The sequence below is a fragment of the Hylobates moloch genome, unplaced genomic scaffold, assembly GCF_009828535.3.
Source record: "Hylobates moloch isolate HMO894 unplaced genomic scaffold, HMol_V3 SCAFFOLD_67, whole genome shotgun sequence".
NCBI lineage: Eukaryota > Metazoa > Chordata > Mammalia > Primates > Hylobatidae > Hylobates > Hylobates moloch.
The window spans coordinates 135322-157204 of record NW_026652342.1 but is presented as its reverse complement, the minus strand read 5'-3'; the positions used below and the strand labels follow the sequence as shown (position 1 = coordinate 157204).

Below are 21883 nucleotides of genomic sequence, written 5' to 3'. Positions count from 1 at the left end.
ACCAAAGAGATGGAACTAAATCAATATTCAGAGAGTCATTTGTAGTCTTACATTTATAAATCAGAAAAGAAGAAATGATAAAAAATAAATGAGTTAAGTATCCAAAATAAGAAGTTAGAAGAAGGAATACAAAATAAACCTTAGGAAAGTAGGAAGAAGGGCATAAAAATAAAAGCAGAAATCAATCAATAAAAAGTAAAAATCCTATAGGGAACATTGGATGAATTTCAGGAACATGATGATGTTGAATATTTGAAAAGGCAAGTTTCAGAAAAATACATGTAATATTCCATTTACATAGATATTAGAAACAAGTAAAACTAAACAATATGTTGTTTAAAGATCCAAAAGTATGGTAAAATGTTCCAGGTGGTATTTGCCTCTGAGCTAGGAAGGAATGACATGGGAATATGAAATGAAGGAAATAGAGGAGGGAGGGAGGGAGCGAGGGAGGGAAGGAAGGAAGGAAGGAAAGAAAGGGAGGGAAGGAAGGAAGGAGGGAAGGGAGGGAGAGAGGGAAGGAAGGGAGGGAAGGGAGGGAAGGAAGGAAGGGAAGGGAAGACAGGAAGGAAAGGGAAGGGAAGGAAGGAAGGGAGAGGAAAAGAAGGAGGGAAGAAAGAAGGAAAGAAGGAAGGATGGAGTACAAGCTAAGCTTTCTATTCCATATGTTCGTATTTCATTTATTGGCCTTTTGCCCATTGGTTCTTCTTTTGTGACTCCCCTATTCATATCTTCTGCCCATTTTTCCATTTTTAAAAACAAGGTTATTGCCGACATGGAGGCCCACATTCACAAGTTGAGAGAAGAACTGATCAATGTGAACTCACAGCGGAAACAGCAGCTGGTAGAGCTTGGTCTTCTTCGTGAAGAGGAAAAGCAAAGGGCTACAAGGGAACATGAGATTGTCGTCAATAAACTGAAGGCTGAATCAGAAAAGATGAAAATAGAGCTGAAAAAGACTCATGCTGCTGAGACAGAGATGACACTGGAAAAGGTAAGATATTTAACTGGTTTTTTAATAGACAGTTGAAACCCACGTTTAAAATCCATTGCCACCACCCTTATATTTAATCTCCAAAAGGTAGTAGACATGGTATTACTCTTTAAATGTATAAACTCTTCAATCGAGGAATTTAAGTATCTTGCTCCTATGTCTAAGTACCAGTAAAATAATCTGGGGAATTTCCTAGCTTTTCCCTTGACTTTCATGGAAGGGATTATATGGAATATCCTATTCCGTAGTAGTTAAATACACATTGTAATAAAGTGATATTATAATATTTTCCAATATTATTTTGATTAGAAATTCTGGGGCTGTATCCCTAAATTTTCCTAGATGGAGACTAAGTTTCAGATCTTCCCTCAGTTGTCTAATAAGCATTTCTAGATTTTACAGTTTTTTATAACAGTGTCACATAAATGATGACTTAGTTTCCCAGGTTGATATTTCAGTCGAGATAAGAAAAGTCTTTTTAGAATTATATATTATTGGAATAAATGTCAATATAATGTTTACACATTTTGATTGGACTTACATTCAAGGTACAATCTCAAATATTCTTTCTTTTGACGTTCAGAAAAAGTATAACTATTTTAGTCAGGTACTAAATGTGAATTGCTATTTCCAAAATTGCCTCTTGAGTTTCTTAAGACCAGTCTTTATCTTGGGAATGAGAAACTTGAAAAGGATAACTTAAGAATCATCTAATTTTGTTTAATTTCTTTCCACCTATCCCTCTTCATCTTCAATTATTGTTGAGCTTTTAAAGAGTATGCAATACCATACTAGCCATTACTACACTGATTTTACATAGACTGAGATCCTAAGGTACTTGCTTTATTGTACTTTAATTCATTTGAAAGTCAGATTTCAGCAGATTTGGCCCTTGACAGCATAGCTATGAACCCAGAAATAAATAGGGAAAAGAACTGTAAATAGGCAGGAGTGAGCCTGACTTCTTGGGGGAACAGCAGGGAAAGTGGTGTGTCTGGAAATGATGAGTGAGAAGAAGAGGGAAAGTGATGAGGCCAGAGAAGAAACCTCAGGGTGTGGGTCCAGGTCACATAGGTCTGAGTAGGCCAATGAGAGGGCTTTGCTTTGACTCTCTCTGAGTAGAGGAACTTGGCAGATTTTGAGCATAGGAGTGACATGATTTGACTCACACTTGAATAGGATGTCATCTGCTGTGCTGAGAATAGACTGTATTGATGGTAAAGGAGGAAGTAGAACAGTTAAAACGCTGTTGCAAAAATATAGAGGAAAGGTAATAGAGAGTTGGGTCTAGCCAGTAGCAATGAAGGTAGTAAAACCTGATCAGATTTGGGATATGTTCCGAAGGTAGAGCTGACAGCATTCACTGTTGGTTCATGGGATATGCTGGGGGGTGGGGAGTAGGGTGGAACAGTCATGGGCAGCACCAAGGCTATTTTCCCAAGCCAGTGGACAGATGGAATTCCTCTTTGCCGAAAGGAAGAGGACTACAAGACTAATAGGTTGGGCCACTCGGGACATGTTCAGGCTAAGTGGGATGTTAGTGATAATTCCCTCACAGCAGGATAAAATAATAATGTCTGGATGCTGAAATATACAGTTCAGGAATTAGGGAAATATTCTTTTTTTTTTTTTTTTTTTGAGACAGAGTCTCACTCTGTCGCCCAGGCTGGAGTGCAGTGGCATGATCTTGGCTAACTGCAACTTCCAGCACCTGAGTTCAAGCAACTCTCTTGCCTCAGCCTCCTGAGTAGCTGGGATTACAGGCACCCACCACCACGTCTGGCTAATTTTTGTATTTTTAGTAGAGATGGGGTTTCATCATGTTGGCCAGGATGGTCTCAAACTCCTAACTTTGGACAATCCACCCAACTCGACCTCCCAAAGTACTGGGATTACAGGCATGAGCCACCACGCCCGGCCAGGAAATATTCTTATATTGTATAGTCTCGGACTTTGACAACAGCAGATGAAAGAGAGACTGATGGAAAGTGAAAGTGGTGTTGCCACTTATCTTTTCTGTTAACTCTTACACACACCTCACCTTGGCTTCAGTCAACTCTTCTGGCAGTTCAAAGTATTTCTAAGTAAATGTTCTTAAATAGCACAGATACCTGTGCACCTTGATTTAATAAAATTGGATATGCCAAAGTCAGACATATAACACATCCAATTTAGGCCGTAATTTTCCTGCATTATATATTCACATTCCAAATTCCTCTTTTTAATAGGAGATGAACTTTGTCAAACATAGGTTTATACGTGATGCTAATTTACAGGGTAAAGATAATTTAAAAATTAGTATCAGAAACCTGAATTTTTATATCCCAGAAAGGCATTATCCCAGGCACTGTGGGTATATAAAAAACAGGAGAGGGGGCCACTGTCCGCAAATAGAAAAAATAATAGTGACTGCAAGAAAAATACTGCAAGTACACTGCACAGATAACTATAATGCAAGACAGTGTGAATTTGGGAAAAATCATTTTCTGCTGAGGAAATCAGGGAAAATTAATTGGGAGAGATGTCATTTGAATGAGACGTAAGTAACATAGGTAGGATTTTAATTAGTAGATATGTTGGATGGCATTCTAAGTCAAAAGAATAAAGAAAGCAAGAGCAAACAAAACCGTTTCCATGACATAGAGGTTGATCCAGGAGAGAGCTAGCGACCAAACTAAGATAGCTTCGGGATCATTGAAAGTCTCCAAAGCTGTGATAAGCATTTTTGCTTCATTGGGTAAACAGTGAGGAGTTGCTGAAGGTTTTAGGGAAATGAAGTGTCAAGATTTCAGTGATTCTTAGGAACATGATCCTCTTGGTGTTGGCAAGATGTGGTAGCAGCAGCAGGAGGTAACAAGGACTGGATTAATCCAGGCAGGAGGTCCTTGAGGGCACAGTAGATGTGCATCAGAAGGCAGTGAGAGTGTCGGCAGTAGCAAGGGGACAAAGAGGATATTTGAAAACCATCATAGAGATAGCACTGATTAGGCTGGTTAAATATAAATTGACCAGGAATGTAGAAGGAAGCTGAACTGAGTTAAGAACATGTGGAGTTTGAACTGACACTACACTTTCCCTTGCTGTTGAAAGAATGCTTCTGGATATCCCAATAGCAGGCAGGATTGGAGACAAACAGCTGTGGGAATCACCCACAGAGAAGGCCTGGCCAGTGGCCTTGAGAGTGAGTGGGACTGTTAAAGCAAGGGGGAAAGAGGCGGGGAGGGAGGGAGAGGGAGGGCAACTGTGAAGGAAGAACTTAGGGGTACAGCTCCATTTGAGAGGTCAGGGAGGAAACAGTAGAAGAAGGGTCATGAAGGTAGAAGGAACATGAGAAGAATGCATTTTTATGGAAATAGAGGAAAAGACTATTTGGAAAGGGGGATTGTCAAGAATGTGACCCAAACTCAGGAAGGATGAGGGTTGAAGAAAGGTCACTGGATGTGAAACCACGAAGTCATTGATGATCTTGGACAGTGCGCTGAAAATGATTGTGTGCCCAGAAACAGGGTTACAAAAGATAAGTCTGGAAGTGGAAGTGAGGGAACATTCTGTTGTTTGGGAAAGTACAATGTTAAAAGGAAGAAGTAGTTCCAAAGAGCAGCAGGAGTTAAAGAGAATATATTTTGGGGCTGAACATGGGTTGAGCATTTTGAAGTACATACGAAGGGACTAATGGAAAGAACAGCTTAATGATGTGAAGAATCAGAGATCACTGATGGCTTGTGATCTGTGAGGTGGTGCAGGTGGGAATGGCATCCCCAGCACAGACCCAGCACAGGCCCACCTCAGCCCTCGGCTACAAGGCTGCAAGGGTCCATTGGTCTTTTCCCAGAATGTGCCACACTCTCCCCTACCTCCAGATCTTTGCAGCTGCTGTCACCCTCTGCCAGAATGCATCTTCGCATGATTTTTTCGATGGCCAACCTCCTTAACATCATTCTACACTCCTCAGAGCATCCTTCCCTGACCTTTTCATCCAAAGTCTGGCCTACCTATGCCACCTTTTTTTGTCCCATTGTCTTCATAGCTCATAGCATTGCTTGAAATCATCCTTTTATTTGTTCACTTATTTATTTCCTCCCACCCTCTAGAACATAAGCTCTGTTAGCAGGACCTTGTCTATCTTGTTTACTTCTGTACTGCCAGTGCCTAGAAAACCCAGCTCAGGGCAGGTGCCCTCCGAGTATGACGTGAATGAGTGACAGGAGGCATGACCTTCACCAGGGGAGGAAGGAAGTCAAGGATTGGTAAAGATATAGAGAAGCTCTCTGACAAGACTTGAAAATACTTTGTAGTTAATAGCATCTGTATTCTTAGCAAAGAATCAGAGTAGTCTGCTTAGGTGAGGAGTTTCAGGAAAAGCGAAACAGGCTTCCAGCTGAACAGTGGAATGCCTTGGAAAGGAAGAAGATGTAAGGGAATTTGTTCCTATAGAATTGGAGTTCTGCAGGTAGAGGAGGGAGCATGGGTATCCTGCATCTGGAAGAATGGAATGCTCCTGGATTGAAGTGAGAACACAAGGGATCCCAGAAGGTAGAAAGGAGGTTTGAGGACAGTTCTTTTAGCTGGCATGGGTAGAGGTACTGAGATGAACCAGAATGGAGGGACTTGTTGACAAAAAGGGAGAGTCTGGGGAAAGGGAAGACTCTCTTTTACATAGGCTGGCGTTTAGTGCGATGAGTTTGGTTTTTGTCCAGTTGGTGGAATTCACCAACCTCAAAGTCCATATGATGAAATCTAAATCCTGTGCCCACATCGAGTAATTTGTATTTCTGAATGATTGATATTTTTACATAAATAGTCAAAGGAGTTCAGCATTTTCAAATGCAGTGAAGACCTGGACTCCGAATTCCGTGAAAGCAGGAAATATTTGTTTCTAATGCCCCAGGAGCTTGCATGGTGCCTTACACAAAGTAAGCACTCATTAAATATTAAGTGAGTGAATAAAAGAATGATAATCGAGGCGGGCGAATCACGAGGTCAGGAGATCGAGACCATCCTGGCTAACACGGTGAAATGCCGTCTCTAGTAAAAAATACAAAAATTTAGCCAGGTGTGGTTGCAGGCCTTTGTAGTCCCAGCTACTCAAGAAGCTGAGGCAGGAGAATGGAGTGAACCCGGGAGGCGGAGCTTGCAGTGAGCTGAGCTCGCGCCACTGTGCTCCAGCCTGGGCAACAGAGCGAGACTCCGTCTCAAAACAAAACAAAACAAAAAGAATGATAATCTACTGAGAAATTCAAGATAGCCTCTGCCTGGTCATGTGAATAAACTGTTATTGATTTATCCACATTTGATCTCAAATCATTATAAATACTTTGGATAGGATATGATACATCCTTGTATTCAAATACTAATTTACATGTTATTTTAGTGTTTTGATTTCCTTCATATCACTTAATAAGTTAAAAACATAGCATTAATCTTTATTCAGACATACTTTGAATTTTTCTACACAAATTTTTTAAAATTTGAGTTTTTACTATAAGAGTTTGAATTAAAACTAACAAGCTGCTGATTCTGTTGTGAGTCTGTTGTGTCATTCTGCCAGTTACTTGAACTCTTCTCACTATATCTTTTTAAAAGTTTGATGTTTTTATCGTGTTTAAATAAATCTGAAATTTAAAATATTTGCCAGTAGTTTAAAACCCAGTCAAGAATTTAGAGGTTTAGAAGTTCATTTTCTATCATTGAGTGTATAATTGAGGAGAGGACAATAACACCAGAATAATAAATAATCTCAATGTAACATTCTATGTGGATCTGTGTTGTTTCAGTAGCACTTACAATGTTAAGGTTATAAAAGAATTCCTAAGTCCAGATCCTACCTGAGTTCCTGTCAGCAGCAGTTTAGACCCAGATGATACCTTCAATGATTTTGAGTTCAGAGAAACATGAAATACCTCCACAAGGTCAAAATGCTTCAAATAGAGAATCCAAGAGAGTAAATGATGGACATTTGCGAAGTGAAAGCTTCTTTTGTGGCCTTTTAAAATCTTTTCAAACCGAATTGAAACAAAGTCCATAAAATATGAACTTTTGAAAAATTAAAGAACATTACTAAGTGATGATAGTGGGTAATTTTCAGAAGATTGATTAAAACTTTGGTATCTAAATTGGACAACTGTTTTAGAAAGCTATTCAGCTATTTTAAAAATAACCTTCCTTGAAATAGAAGATATTTTAGAAAATAGGGAAGGTGGAGAAAGGTGTAAAATTCCCTGTTCCTACCACCACCCAGATATAATAGTAATAATTTAATGTATATGTAAAATAACCATACTAAGCTGCCTAAGATCATACTAATTAATTCAATCTCTTGCTTTTTAAAGCATTATACTAAGAATATTCCAATGTCATTTGAAATTCTTTGAAAATATTGTTTTCATTGTTTCATGATATCCTGTTTTACGGGTATAACAATTTTTTTTTTTTTTTTTGAGATGGAGTTTCGCTCTTGTTGCCCAGGCTGGAATGCAATGGTACAATCTCGACTCACCACAACCTCCACCCCCCAGGTTCAAGTGATTCTCCTGCCTCAGCCTCCCGAATAGCTGGGATTACAGGCACGTGCCACCATGCCTGGCTAATTTTATATTTTAGCAGAGACACAGTTTCCCCATGTTGGTCAGGCTGGTCTTGAGCTCCTGACCTCAAGTGATCCACCTGCCTTGGCCTCCCAAAGTGCTGGGGTGACAGGCATGAGCCACCTCATCCGGCCTTTGATATAACATAATTTTTCTTTTTTTGAGACGGAGTCTTGTTCTGTCGCCAGGCTGAAGTGCAGTGGCACGATCTCAGCTTACTGCAGCCTCTGCCTCCCGGGTTCAAGCGATTCCCCACCTCAGCCTCCCTAGTAGCTGGGACTACAGGCGCGTGCCACCATGCCTGGCTAATTTTTTGTATTTTAGTAGAGACGGGGTTTCATCATGTTGACCAGGATGGTCTTGATCCCCTGACCTCGTGATCACCCACCTCGACCTCCCAAAGTGCTGGGATTACAGGTGTGAGCCACCACACCCAGCCAGATGTAATTAATTGTGTTATTTCTTTATTTTATAACATTTAGGTTTTTTTTTTTTTTTTTTTTTTGAGATAGTCTTCCTCTGTCACCCAGGATAGAGTGCAGTGGCCTGATCTCGGCTCACTGCAACCTCTGGCTTGTGGGTTCAAGTGATTCTCCCGCCTCATCCTCCTGAGTAGCTGGGACTACAGGCATGCGCCACCACATCCAGCTAATTTTTGTATTTTTAATAGGGACAAGGTTTCACCACGTTGGCCAGACTGATCTCAAACTCCTGACCTCAGGTGATCTGCCCACCTTGACTCCTAAAGTGCTGTGATTATAGGCGTGAGCCACTGCACCCAGCCAAACTTTTAGATTTTATTTTAATTGTTTGATGTGGAGATTGGCATCATTATACATAAATTTTTGTTAACACCTCTGTTGACATTTTCAATTTCAATTTTTTTAGGTTAAAATCCTAGTAGAATTAACAGGTCAAATTGCATTTCAGAAAGTTTATACTAATGTATATTTACTTCAGTAGAGTATCTACTTATCTGTAGATTTATTAGTAGTTTTACCTAATTTGTAGTACATGTTTGTGAAAAAACAGTTTTAATTTGTATTTTTAAGTGTGAGAGATGGAACATTTACAATGGATTTACCTGTTATTTATTTATATTTCATTTTCTGGAAATTGCCTGTTCATGTCTTTTGCCAATTTTTCTTCCTTTAGGGTCCTAATGTTTTTCTCATCAGCTTATCTAATAAACTCCTTTTATATTTAGAATGATAAAACCCTTATCTTTGTGGCAAATATCTTTGGCATTTGCCTTTTATGATTTAATTTTATGATACACAAACATTTTATTTAAATTTAGTCTAATCTGTCCATCTTTTCCTTTGTAAATTCTCGACTATAAATAGTTGTTTTCAGCTTCATGTTTTGATATTTATAAATATACCAACACATCAAACGTTTTCTACAATGTACTCTACTCAGTAAAAGGCTCTTAGCATTTTGACATAGCATTTACCAGCTTGGGTTCCTGGTCTGTAATTTTAAGTGGTGTCTGAAGGATTATACTGGAATTCTGCCAGCCTGAAGTCATGAAAAGGCTTTGAGCAACAATTCAGCATCTTTTTCAAGTTTAAGAAAAGCTCCATATGGCATAATTATTCAAAGTTAAGGTCATAGAAACTACTTAAACCTTTAAAATTTATGATTAAACGATTAATATTAACTTATGAAGACATTGTCATTTTGGCTTAAGATGGATTTCCAACCTTAATTTTGTTCTTTTTACTTTCATCTTTTCCATGACTTTTTCCTTTGCTAAAAAATGTGAAGTTTTATATCCTTAAACTTTAAATTAAATGTTATCCTCAGGTTAGAATTATAAAATTGATTGGCCAACAATATCCCGTATATTTTTTATTAGGTTCCACAAATATTGGTGAACTTAAAGTCAGCATTTTCCTCTGGATATATAAGCTATAGCCTGGTGTAATAGATAATGGCACCTGTAAATATAACAATAATTTAATTTACCAAGTAAAAACATACACAAATAACCTGGAAAACTTAGGATGTGTACATAATTTGAATGTGATGAATTGATGTTCATTTATATGAAGGTTTATATTAATGTGCTTTTGAATGACCTAAATTGTAAAGCTTTCTTATGACAGGGGTTATAATCTTGTCTTATACAAAAACTAAGACTTTTTATAGGATAATTTTTTTATTTCAACTTTTATTTTAGATTCAGGGGGTACATGTGCAGGTTTGTTACATGGGTATACTGTGTGATTTTGAGGTTTGGAGTACTTTTGTAGGATAAGTATTTAAAGAAATAAAAAATTAAAAAGCCAAAAAATCCTTAAAAAATACTTATTGGCATAATTAAAAAGAAAAACTAAGACTTTTGTTGTTATTTTGACAGAATACACAAATCAAACCAAATCAAATATTTTAAATATATTTATGTATCTCCTATGGAACAAGAAGAAATCGATATTCCTTAGACCCTATTTTACATGAGCCCCAGCTCTCCTACTTTATCTGGTTTGTATGTGAGGCACTCGTATCACAGTGAGTCCACTAAACAAATGTTAGAATAATATCTGGAGCATTTGTTTATTAACAAAATAAGCACGGGTACCTATCATCATTAATGCTTGAGTATTTACATGTTCAAAGGTCTATCATCCTTACCTGAGAGGGACTACAAAGCTCAATGTCAGTGTGGAGTCATGGATGTAGATAGAAATAGACTGCTCCCTTCTGAATGGCTTTCACAGTTTCCCCAAGAATCCCTCTTTCTCCCTCTGCCTTCTGCTGCACATTAATTAAAGAGCACTTTATTTTCTGGCAATCCAGGAGAGCAAGTCAATAGCTTAACTTCAAAGTCTAGTTGTCTGAAGCTAGAAAACTATGTTTTACTTGGAGAAAATTAAAAGAGAGTATATTTTATGTTAAGGTTATTTGAAAATAAAACCTAGAATTATAAATGAATTAGTTTAGTTTTAAAGTAGGCATTTAAAATTACAAGATTAATTCTCCTTTGTCCTTCTGTAGCCTAATTTTTAGTATTCTAATAGAACCATTAAAAATTGGAGTTCTGTATTCCTCAGAGGTTTTTGGTTTTGTCTTTTTGGACGCCCTGTGATGAAAAAAATTCTATTTAGAATAAATGAAAATGCCTTAGGTCAATACAGCAAAAGATAGTGACTGGACTTGGAAAGTTATTGAAAGTAGAAGAGCTTATTTGCCATCATTAAAGTTTTATATTTAAATGGAGAGAAGTGGGAGTGAGTAAAATAAGCAGATATTTGTGCCCTAAGTCTCTGTGTGTGTGTGTGTGTGTGTGTGTGTGTGTGTGTGTACGCGTACGCGCACATACAGTTTAGGTCTGGGGAGACTTTTTTGGTTTATTTTTTGTTGTATGTGTGTTTATTTAAGATTAGTGCTGATAATTATGCAAACCTTTAAAAAATTTATATTGATATGTAAGAATTGTACATATTTATCAGATGTATGTGAGATTTTTATACATTCTTGCAATGTGTTGTGATCAAATCAGAAAAATTAGGATATCCAACACCTCAAACATTTATCTTTTCTTTCTGTTAAGAAGATTTCAAATCTTTTTTTCTAGCTATTTTGAAATATACAATAAATTATTAACTATAGTCACCCCACTGTGCTATCGAACACTAGAACTTCTTCCTTATGTTTAACTGTATTTTTGTATTCATTAACCAACCTCTTTTTATGCCTTCTCCTCTTTACCCTTCCCAGCCTCTAGTAACTGTCATTCTACTCTCACCTTCATGAGATCCACTTTTTTAGCTCCCACATATGAATGAAAACATGCAATATTTGTCTTTCTGTGCCTGGCTTATTTCACTTAACATGATGACATCTAATTCTATCCATGTTACAGAAAATGACAGAATTTCATTCTTTTTATAGCTGAATAATATTCTGTTGTGTATATATTGCACGTTTTCTTTATCCACTCCTTTGCTGATGTGCATTTATGTTGTTTCCATATCTTTGCTATGGTGAATAATGCTCCAATAAACATGGGAGTGCAGATCTCTCTTTGGTATACTAATTTCCTTTCTTTTTGATATATATTCAGCAGTGGAATTGCTGGGTTATATGCTAGATTATTTTTAGTTTTTTGAGGAACCTTTATACAGTTATCCATAGTGACTATACTAATTTGCATTCTCACTAACAGTGTATTAGTGTTCACCATTCTCTGCATCCTCATAAGCATTTGTTTTTTGTCTTTTTGATAATAACAATTTTAAGTGGATGAGATATCCTCTCATTATTGCTTTGGTTTGCATTTCTCTGATGATTAGTGATATGGAGCATTTTTTTCACATGCCCTGTTGACAATTTGTATGTCTTCTTTGGAAAAATGTGTGTTCAGATCATTTGCCAATTTTTAAATTGGATTATTTGTTTTTTGCTATTGAGTTCCTTATAAATTCTGATTATTAATCTGTTGTCAGATGGATAGTTTGCCAATATGGTCTCTCATTTCTTTTTACTCTTGATTGTTTTCTTTGCTGTGCAGAAAGTCAGTACTAATGTATATTTACTTCAATATTTTTCAATATTTTTACCTTGATATAATCCCATTTTTCTACTTTGGCTTTGGTTGCTCGTGCTTTTGAAGTCTTACCAAAAAAAATCTTTGCCTAGACCAATATCTTCTTCAAGTAGTTTCATACTCTCAGGTCTTACATTTAAGTCTTGAATCCATTTTGATTCGAGTTTTGTATATGGTGAGAGATGGGGACCTGGTTTCATTCTTCTAAATATGGATATCCAGTTTTCCCAGTACTGTTTATTGAAGGGACTGTCCTTTCTCCAAGGTATGTTCTTGGCACCTTTGTCAAAAATGAGTTAGCTGTAAAGGTGTGTTGGGTTCTCTATTCTGTTCCATTGGTCAATGTGTATATTTCTCTGCCAGTACCATGCTGTTTTGGTTATGATAGCTTTGCAGTGTATTTTGAAGCCTGATAGTGCAATTCCTCTAGCTTTATAACTTTTGCACAAGATCACTTTGGCTGTTTGGGGTCTTTTGTGGTTCCATACAAATTTTAGAATTGTTTTTTATATTTCTCTGAAGAATCTCATTGGTATTTTGATACAGATTGCAATCAATCTGTAGATTGTTATGGGTAGTATGGTCATTTTATCATTGTTAATTCTTCCAATCCATGAGCATGGAGTACCTTTCCATTTTTGTGTTCTCTTCAATTTCTTTGATCAGTGTTTTAAGTTTTCAGTGTAGAAACTTTTACTACTTTTGGTTAAATTTATTCCTAGATTTTTTTTATAGCTGCTGTAAATAGGATTGCTTTCTTGATTTTTTTTTCTCGATTGTTCACTGTTGGTGTATAGAATTGCTACTGATTTTTGCGTGTTGATTTTATGTCCTGCAACATTACTGAATTTGTTTATTGGTTCTAACATTATTTTGGTGGAGTCTTTAGGTTTTTCTTAATATATGATCATGTTGTCTGTGAATACAGATAATTTGACTTCTTCCTTTCTAATTTGGATGCTCCTTATTTTTTTTTTCTTGACTAATTGCTCTGACTAGGACTCCCAATACCGTGTTGAATAGAAATGGTAAAAGTGAGCATCCTTGTTTAATTTCAGATTTTAGAGGAAAGGCTTTCAATTTTTCCCTTTTCACTATGATGTTAGCTCTGGGTTTGTCATATATGGCCTTCACTGTTTTGAGAAGTGTTTCTATTATACACAGTTTGTTGAGAGGTTTTTTTTTTTAATCATAAAGGGATGTTGAATTTTATTGAGTGATTTTTCAGCATCTGTTGAAGTGACCATATGGTTTTTGTTCTTAGTTTCGTTAATGTGATGTATCACATTTATTGATGTATTTATGTTGAATCATCCTTGCATCCCCAGGATAAATCCCACTTGATCATGATGAATGACCTTCTTAATGTGTTGCTGAATTCAGTTTGCTAGTATGTTCCTGAGGATTTTTACATCTATGTTCACGAGGGATATTAACTTCTAGTTTTCTTTGTGTGGGTGTATGTGTGTGTCCTTGTTGGGTTTTAGTATCAGGTTAATGCTGGCCTTGTAAAATAAGTTTGGAAGTATTCTCTCTTCTTCATTTTTTTGTTAACTTTGAGTAGAATTGATATTAGTTCGTCAAATGTTTGGTGGAATTCAGCAGTGAAGCCCTCAGGTCCTCGGTTTTTCTTTGATGAAAGATTTTATTACTGCTTCAATCTCATTATGCATTACTGGTCTGTTCTAGTTTTCTATTTCTTCATAGTTGAATTTTGGTATGTTGCATGTGCCCAGAAGTTTATCCATTTCTACTGTTAATAGGCTTTCCATTTTGTTGGCATGTAGATGTTTATAATAGACTCTACCGATCCTTTGTATTTCTGTGGTATCAATTTTAGTGTCACCCTTTTTATCTCTAGTTTTATTTATTTGGGTCTCTTCTCTTTTTTCTTATTTAGTTTAGCTAAAGGTTTGCCAGTTTTTGCTTATCTTTTTTTAAAAACAACTTTTTGTTTTGTTGATTTTTCTTTTTTTTGGTTTCAATTTCAGTTATTTTGCTCTAATCTTTATAATTTCATTTCTTCTACAAATCTGGGGTTTGGTTCATTCTACCTTTTGTATTTCCTAGTGGTGCAGTTGTTAAGATTGTTTATTTAATGTCTTTCTGCTTTTTTGATGTAGGCATTTATTGTTATAAAATTCCCTCTTTGAACTGATTTTCCTGTATCTCATGGGTTTTAATGTGTTGTATTTTTATTTTCATTTGTCTCAAGAAATTTTAACATTTCTCTTTCAATTTCTTCATTGATCCATTTCTTATTGGGGGGTCTGCTGTTTAATATCCATGGATTTGTACAGTTTCCAACATTCTTTCTGTTATTAATTGCTAGTTTTATTCCATTGTGATCAGAAAAGATACTTGATATAATTTTGATTTTTAGAAATTTGTTAAGACTTGTTTTGTGACCTAATATATGGTCTATACTGGAGACTCTTCCATGTGCTGTTGAGGAAATGTTCTGTAAATGTGTACAGCAGTTGGGTGGAAAATTCTGTAAATGTGTGTTAGGTCTGTTTGGTCTAGAGGACAGTTTACCTTGAATATTTCTTTGCTGATTTTCTGTCTGGATTATGTGTCCATTCTGAAAGTGGAATGTTGAAGTCTACTACTATTATTGCATTGCAGTCAGTCTCTCCCTTTTGGTCTGTTAATTTTTGTTTTTTTATATTTGGGTGCTATAGTGTTGGGTGCAGGTATATTTACAATTATTATATTATCTTTCTGTATTAATTTCTTTGTTATATAACATTCTTTGTCTCTCTTTTTACAGTTCTTTACTTAAAGTCAATATAATCTAATATAAGTGTAACTATTCCTGCTCTTTTATGGTTTCCATTTGCATGAGATATCCTTTTCTATCCCTTCACTTTCAGTCTGTGTGTGTCTTTATAGGTGAAGTGAGTTTCTTGAAGACAGCATATAGTTGAATCTTGTTTTCTTTTATATCCATTTAGCCATTCTGTGTCTTTTAATTGGAGAATTTAACCCATTTGCATTCAAAGTTATTATTGATAGGAAAGAGTTTACTGCTGCCATTTTCTTACTTGTGTTCTGATTGTTTTGTAAATCCTTTCTTCCTTCTTTACTGTCTTCCTTTGTGGTTAAGTGATTTTCTTTGGTAGTATGTTTTGATTCTGTGCTATTTTTAGTGCATCTATTGATTCTGTGCTATTTTTAGTGTATTTACTTTGCTTTGTGGCCACCATGAGGCTTACAAAAAAACATCTTTTGGTTATGAGGTTATTTTAAACTGATAGTGACTTACCTTTGAACACAACCAAAAGAAAAATAACAAAAAAAAACTGCACTTTAACACCATCCCCTTCACCACATTTTGATTCTTTGATGCTTCAATTTAAATCTTCTTATATTGCCTCTTAGGCAATTATTGTAGTTATTATTTTTAAAATAATATGTCTTTTAGTCTGCATGCTCAAGACATAAGTGGTTTAAGTGCTTCTGTTCCAGTATTAGACTATTCTGAATGTGTCTGTTTTGTTTTTCCAAGTTAGTTTAATATCTTTAGATGTTTTCTTGTTACATGTTAGCATTCATTTCTTTCTTGCAGATTGAAAAACTCCCTTTAGCATTTTGTGTAAGACAGGTCTGGTGTTGATGAATAACCCCAGCTTTGATTTGTCTGGGAAAATCTTTATCTTTCCGTCATTTTTGAAGAATAGTGAAGTTGGATATGTATTCTTAGTTGTCAGTCTCTCCTTTCCACCCCCAACCCCTAAACTTGGAATATAGCATCCTACTCTCTTCTGGCCTTCAGGGTTTTTGTTGAGAAATCCATTGAAAGCCATACTCGGGCTCCAGTGAATATGTTATGTGTCTTTTCTCTTGCTGCTTTTTTTGTCTTTCATTTTTGCTAATTTGATTATTGTGTGCCTTGGGGATTTCCCCTTTGGGTTAAATTTGATTGATTACTTCTTCCTGTGCCTGGATGGTATAATTTTTCTTGGGATTAGAGAAATTTTCAGTCATTATTTTTTTAAAATATGCTTTGTGGGCCTTTTTCTGACTTGGGAATTCCTGTTATGTGGAGATTCATTCACTTGCTGATGTCCCATAAGTCTTTTTTTTTTTACTTTTATTTTGGGTTTGGGAGTACATGTGAAGGTTTGTTGCATAGGTAACATCATTTAGCTACTACTTACCAGTGAGAACATGTGGTCTTTGGTTTTCTGTTCCTGTGTTAGTTTTCTAAGGATAATAGCCTCCATCTCCATAAAAGACATGATCTCATTCTTTATGGCTGCATAGTATTCCATGGTATATATGTATCACATTGTCTTTATCCGGTTTGTCATTGGTGAACATTTAGCTGATCGATGTCTTTGCTATTGTGAATAGTGCTGCAGTGAACATTCACATACATGTGTCTTTAGGGTAGAATGATTTATATTCCTTTGGGTATACACCTGGTAATGGGATTTCTGGGTTGAATGGTAGTTCTGTTTTCAACTCTTTGAGGAATGGCCATACTACTTTCCACAATGGTTGAACTAATTTACACTCCCACCGACAGTGTATGTGTTCCATTTTCTCCACACCCTTGCCAGCATCTGTTATTTTTTGACTTTTTACTAATAGCCATTCTGACTGGTGTGAGATGATATCTCATTGTTGTTTTAATTTATATTTCTCTAATGATCAGTGATATTGAGCTTTTTTTCGTATGCTTGTTGCCACATGTGTGTCTTCTTTTGAGAAGTATCTGTCCATGTCCTTTCCAACTTTTTAATGGGGTAGTTTTTCTCGTAAATTTATTTATGTTCCTTATAGATGCTGGATTTTAGATCTTTGTTACATGCATAGTTTGCAAATATTTTTTCCCATTCTGTAGATTGTGTGTTTACTCTGTTGATAGTTTCTTTTGCTGTGCAGAAGCTCTTAAGTTTCATTATAGCCCACTTGTCAACTTTTATTTTTGTTGTGATTGCTTTTGGTGTCTTTGTCATGAAATCTTTGCCTGTTCCTATGTCCAGGATGGTAATGCTTAGATTGTCTTCCAGGGTTTTTATAGTTATAGGTTTTACATTTAAGTCTTTAATTATTCTTGAGTTGATTTTTGTTTATATTGTAAGGAAGGGATTCAGCTTCAGTCTTATGCATATGGCTAGCCAGTTATCCCAACACCATTCATTGAATAGGGAGTCTTTTCCCTGTTGCTTATTTTTGTCATCTTTGTCAAAGATCAGGTGGTTATAAATGTGTAGCCTTATTTCTGGGCTTTCTATACTGTTTCATTGGTCTGTGTGTCGTTTTTGTACCAGTACCAGGCTGTTTTGGTTAATATAGCCCTGTAGTATAGTTTGAAGTTGAGTAAGGTGATTCTTTCAGCTTTGTTCTCTTTACTTAGGATTGCTTGGGGTATTCAGGCTCTGTTGTGGTTTCGTATGAATTTTGCAATAGTTTTTTCGAATTGTGTGAAAAATATCATTGGCAGTTTGGTAGGTATACCGTTGAATCTATAATTTGCTTTGGCCATTTTAATGATATTGGTTCTTCCAATCCATGAGCATGGGGTGTTTTTCCATTTGTTTGTGTCTTCTCTGATTTCTTTGAGCACTGTTTTGTAATTCTCATTGTAGAGACTTTTCACCTCTGTGGTTAGCTGTATTCCTAGCTATATTATGTATTTTATTCTTTTTGTGGCAATTGTAAATGGATTGCTTTCTGATTGGGCTCTTGGCTTGGCTGTTGTTGGTGTATAGGAATACTAGTGATTTTAGTACATTGATTTTACATCCTAAAACTTTGCTGAAGTTTTTTATCAGCTGAAGGAGCTTTGGGGCCAAACCTATGGGGTTTTCTAGATGTAGAATCATGTCTGCAAACAGAGAAAGTTTCACTTCCTCTTTTCTTATTCGAATGTCCTTTATTTCTGTCTCTTGCCTGATTGCTCTGGCTAGGACTTCCAACACTGTGGTGAATAGGATTGGTGAGAGAGAATTCTTGTCTTGTTTTGGTTTTCAAGGGAAATGCTTCCGGCTTTTACCCATTCAGCATAATATTGGTGGTGGGTTTGTTATAGATGGCTCTAATTATTTTGAGGTATGGTCCTTTAATGCCTGGTTGATTGAGAGTTTTTAACATGAAGGGGTGTTGAATTTTATTGAAAGCCTTTTTTGGCATCTACTGAGATAATCATGTGGTTTTTGTCTTTAGTTCTGTTTATGTGATGAATCACATTCATTGATCTGTGTAGGTTGAACCAACCTTGCATTCTGGGGATGACGTCTACTTGATTGTGGTGGATTAGCTTTTTGATGTGCTGCTGGATTCAGTTTGCCAGTATTTTGTTGAGCATTTTTGCAACAATGTTCATCAAGTATATTGGCCTGAAGTTTTCTTTTTTTGTTGTTTTGTCTGTTCCAGGTTGGTATCAGGATGGTGCTGGCCTCATAGAATGAGTTGGGGAGGAGTCCCTCCTCCTCAATTTTTTGGGACAGTTTGAGTAGGAATGGTAGCAGCTCTTCTTTGTACATCTGGTGGAATTTGGCTATCAATCCATCAGGTCCTGGAGTTTTTTTGTTTGTTAGGCTATTTATTACTGATCCAGTTTTGGAGTTTGTTATTGGTCTGTTTGTGAAATAAATTTCTTCCTGGTTCAGCCTTGGCAGGAAGTATGTGTCCAGGAATTAATCCATCTCTTCTAGGTGTTCTAGTTTGTATGCATAGGCGTGTTCATAGGAGTTTCTGATGGTTATTTTTATTTCTGTGGGGTCAGTGGTAACATTTCCTTAGTCGTTTCTAAGACATCTTCTCTCTTTCTTCTTTATTAGTCTAGCTAGCAGCCTATCTATCTTATTAGTGTTTTTTTTTTTCCAAAAAACAAACTCCTGGATTCATTGATCTTTTGAATGGCTTTTTGTGTCTCAGTTTCCTTCATTTCACCTCTCATTTTGGTTATTTCTTCTCTACTGCTAGCTTTGAGGTTGATTTGTTCTTGCTTCTCTAAGTCTTTCAGTTGTAATGTTAGGTTGTTAATTTGAGATTTTTCCAACTTTTTGATGTGGACATTTAGTGCTCTGTGTAATTTCCCCCTTAACACTGCCTTAGCTATGTCCCAGAGATTCTGGTATGTTGTATCTTTGTTTTCATTAGTTTCAAAGAACTTCCTAATTTCTGCCTTAATTTCATTATTTATCTAAAAGTCATTCAGGAGCATGTTGTTTAATTTCCATGTAATTACATGATTTTGGATGATATTCTTAGTCTTGCCTTCTATTTTTATTACACTGTGGTACAACAGTGTGTTTGGTATGATTTCAGTTCTTTTGCCTTTGCCAAGGATTGTTTTTTGTCCAATTATGTGGTCAGTTTTAGAGTATATTCTATGTGGCAATGAGATGAATGTATATTCTGTTGTTTTCCCTATAAATCTTGTAAGCTTTCTTCACTCATTTTCTTTTTCCTTTTTCCTTCTGTGAGTAATTTTATATGTTCTGTCTTTAGGCTCACTAATTCTTTCCTATGTTTTATCAAGTCTGCCGTTAAAACTTTCAAAAGAGTTTTTCAGTTCTATTATTGTATTATCTTTTCTAAGATTTCTATTTGGTTTTTTATTTATTTCAATTTCCTTGTCAAATTTCTCACTTTGTTCCTGGGTTGTTTTCCAAATTTCTTTTAGTTTTGTATCCATATTTGCTTGTGATTTTCTGAAATTCTTTTTTTTTTTTTTTTTTTTTTTTGAGGAGTCTCACTCTGTCGCCCAGGCTGGAGTTCAGCTCACTGCAAGCTCCACCTCCTGGGTTCTGGCCATTCTCCTGCCTCAGCCTCCCGAGTAGCTGGGACTACAGGTGCCCACCACCATGCCCACCTAATTTTTTGTATTTTTAGTAGAGACGGGGTTTCACCGTGTTAGCCAGGATGGTCTCGATCTCCTGACCTCGTGATCTGTCCGCCTTGGCCTCCCAAAGTGCTGGGATTACAAGCATGAGCCACTGCGCCCGGCCTGATTTTCTGAAATTCTTTGAAAGTATTATTCCGAATTCTCTGATATTTCACAGTTCGTCAACTCTTCTGAGTCTATTGGTAGTTTCTTTTGGTGGTGTCATATTCCCCTGAGTTTTCACAATCCTTACATCTTTATATTGATGGCTGCACATTTGAGGAGACATCCACCTGCCCTATTTTATGCACATGTTCTTTGGTGGTATCAGACCTTTACTACTTAGCATCAGAAGTTAAATGCTGGCCTGTTGTTACTTCCCATTCTGAGGAAGACTTACAGTGAGCATTAGAACTAAAACACTGCACTGGAACAAACTCATTGCCCTGCCGTTTTTTTCTGGTCTGGGGAAGATTTATAGTGAACTCCAGAACTTAAATGCTTCTCTGAAACAAAATCACTGCCTGCCACTGTTTTCTGGTCTGGGGAAGACTTATAGTGAGCATTGGAAGTTAAACATTGCCTTTGAACTACCTTGCTGACCTGCCATTTTTTCCCAGTGTAAGGAAGACTTAAGAAGGCACCAGAACTTCATCTCAACTGTTTAGTTGTTTCTGGGTCAGGGCAAGGCTCCATAGAGCACTTGGGGTTTGTTGAAAAATCTAGCCAGGAATTCGAGTCTTCCCACAGATTCTGTCCCCCTGCAGCAGTACAGCACCAACCAGTCTCTTTAATATGGCTTCCTCACTGATTGAAGTACAGAGTAGCTGCCAAGATCCATGTACTAATTCAAGTAATCAGTGCCGGCTGTTTGTCCCCAGTTCACCCCAGTTGGTTCAGTATTCCTGGCATTTCCATTAGTTCCTGTGGGACAAGACCAGAATGGTCTTCCTGTGAAGATTCCCAGACTGTGGAGGAGATCTAATGTCTACAACCTCTTACCTTGGAAACTGAATCTAGAGAAATTTTGTGTGAGGGATGGCTTGTGGGAGAGGGCAGCATAGTCCAACATTAATATTTCTCTTACCAGTCATGGCTTCTCTCGATTCTGGGGGCTCAGGGAGTTTCTTTGCTTTTCCTCCAAGTTCTGGTGAACTCAGGATGGTATTCTTGTCTTTGGATAGTTTTTAGTTATATTTTTGTGGCAGGAGTGATGCCAGACAATCTATTCCACCATCTTGCTGATGCCACTCCCAGTCTTTGCCTGTATAAATCTTTTGATCCTTTCAACTTCATGGCTAAATTTGTAATAGCCTAATTGGCCAGTGCATCTGTGTTTTATAACACTGAAGTTAATAAAATGGAAAAATATATTTTACTAGGCTCTTTATCAGTGATGAAATGATTACAAATAAGAACAGAAATAATTACTTATGGTACTACTTTGATATCTTACCATTAATAGGGTGTCTATACATCTTGATTTGACCAAAACATTCTCACTTTTACCTGTTGTCTCAGTATCTTGTATAGCAGTATTTCCTGCTATCCCTTTCACTGTTAAATATGTCCCAGCTTTCATGCTAAGTTATATGTATAAGAGTACTTTTTATGTAAAAGATGTACCTTTTCTTTTTTTGTTTTCTGTACTTTAATTATTGAATATCATTGTAGTCACTATGTATATTTTAAATGAGTGCTTTTTTGACAGTAATACCAAATTTAGCTTATAGATAGCTAGACTGTAATTATTTTAATATTCCAAGCAGCCTTTCTGATGTTTTTTCCACATCATATCAACATTTCAAATAGCATTTTATGCACTTAGAACCAAACTTATTTTCTCTGTATTAAGAGACTCAGGAATGTTGGGATAAAGGGACAGAGCCTCTTATTTCACACTCCCGGCT

The 21883-nt window shown here is 36.5% G+C and overlaps 1 protein-coding gene across 3 annotated transcripts in view; it reads left to right on the top strand.

Moving 5' to 3' along the window:
• The window catches only part of LOC116463810 (centrosomal protein of 112 kDa), a 390683-nt gene that overhangs the window by 251057 nt on the left and 117743 nt on the right, over positions 1-21883 (top strand). For all 3 annotated transcript variants that reach the window (XM_058434855.1, XM_032147075.3, XM_058434856.1), the window contains exon 15: positions 764-994. In XM_058434855.1, the coding sequence (XP_058290838.1) occupies positions 764-994 (231 nt within the window). The remainder of the gene's footprint in view (positions 1-763; positions 995-21883) is intronic.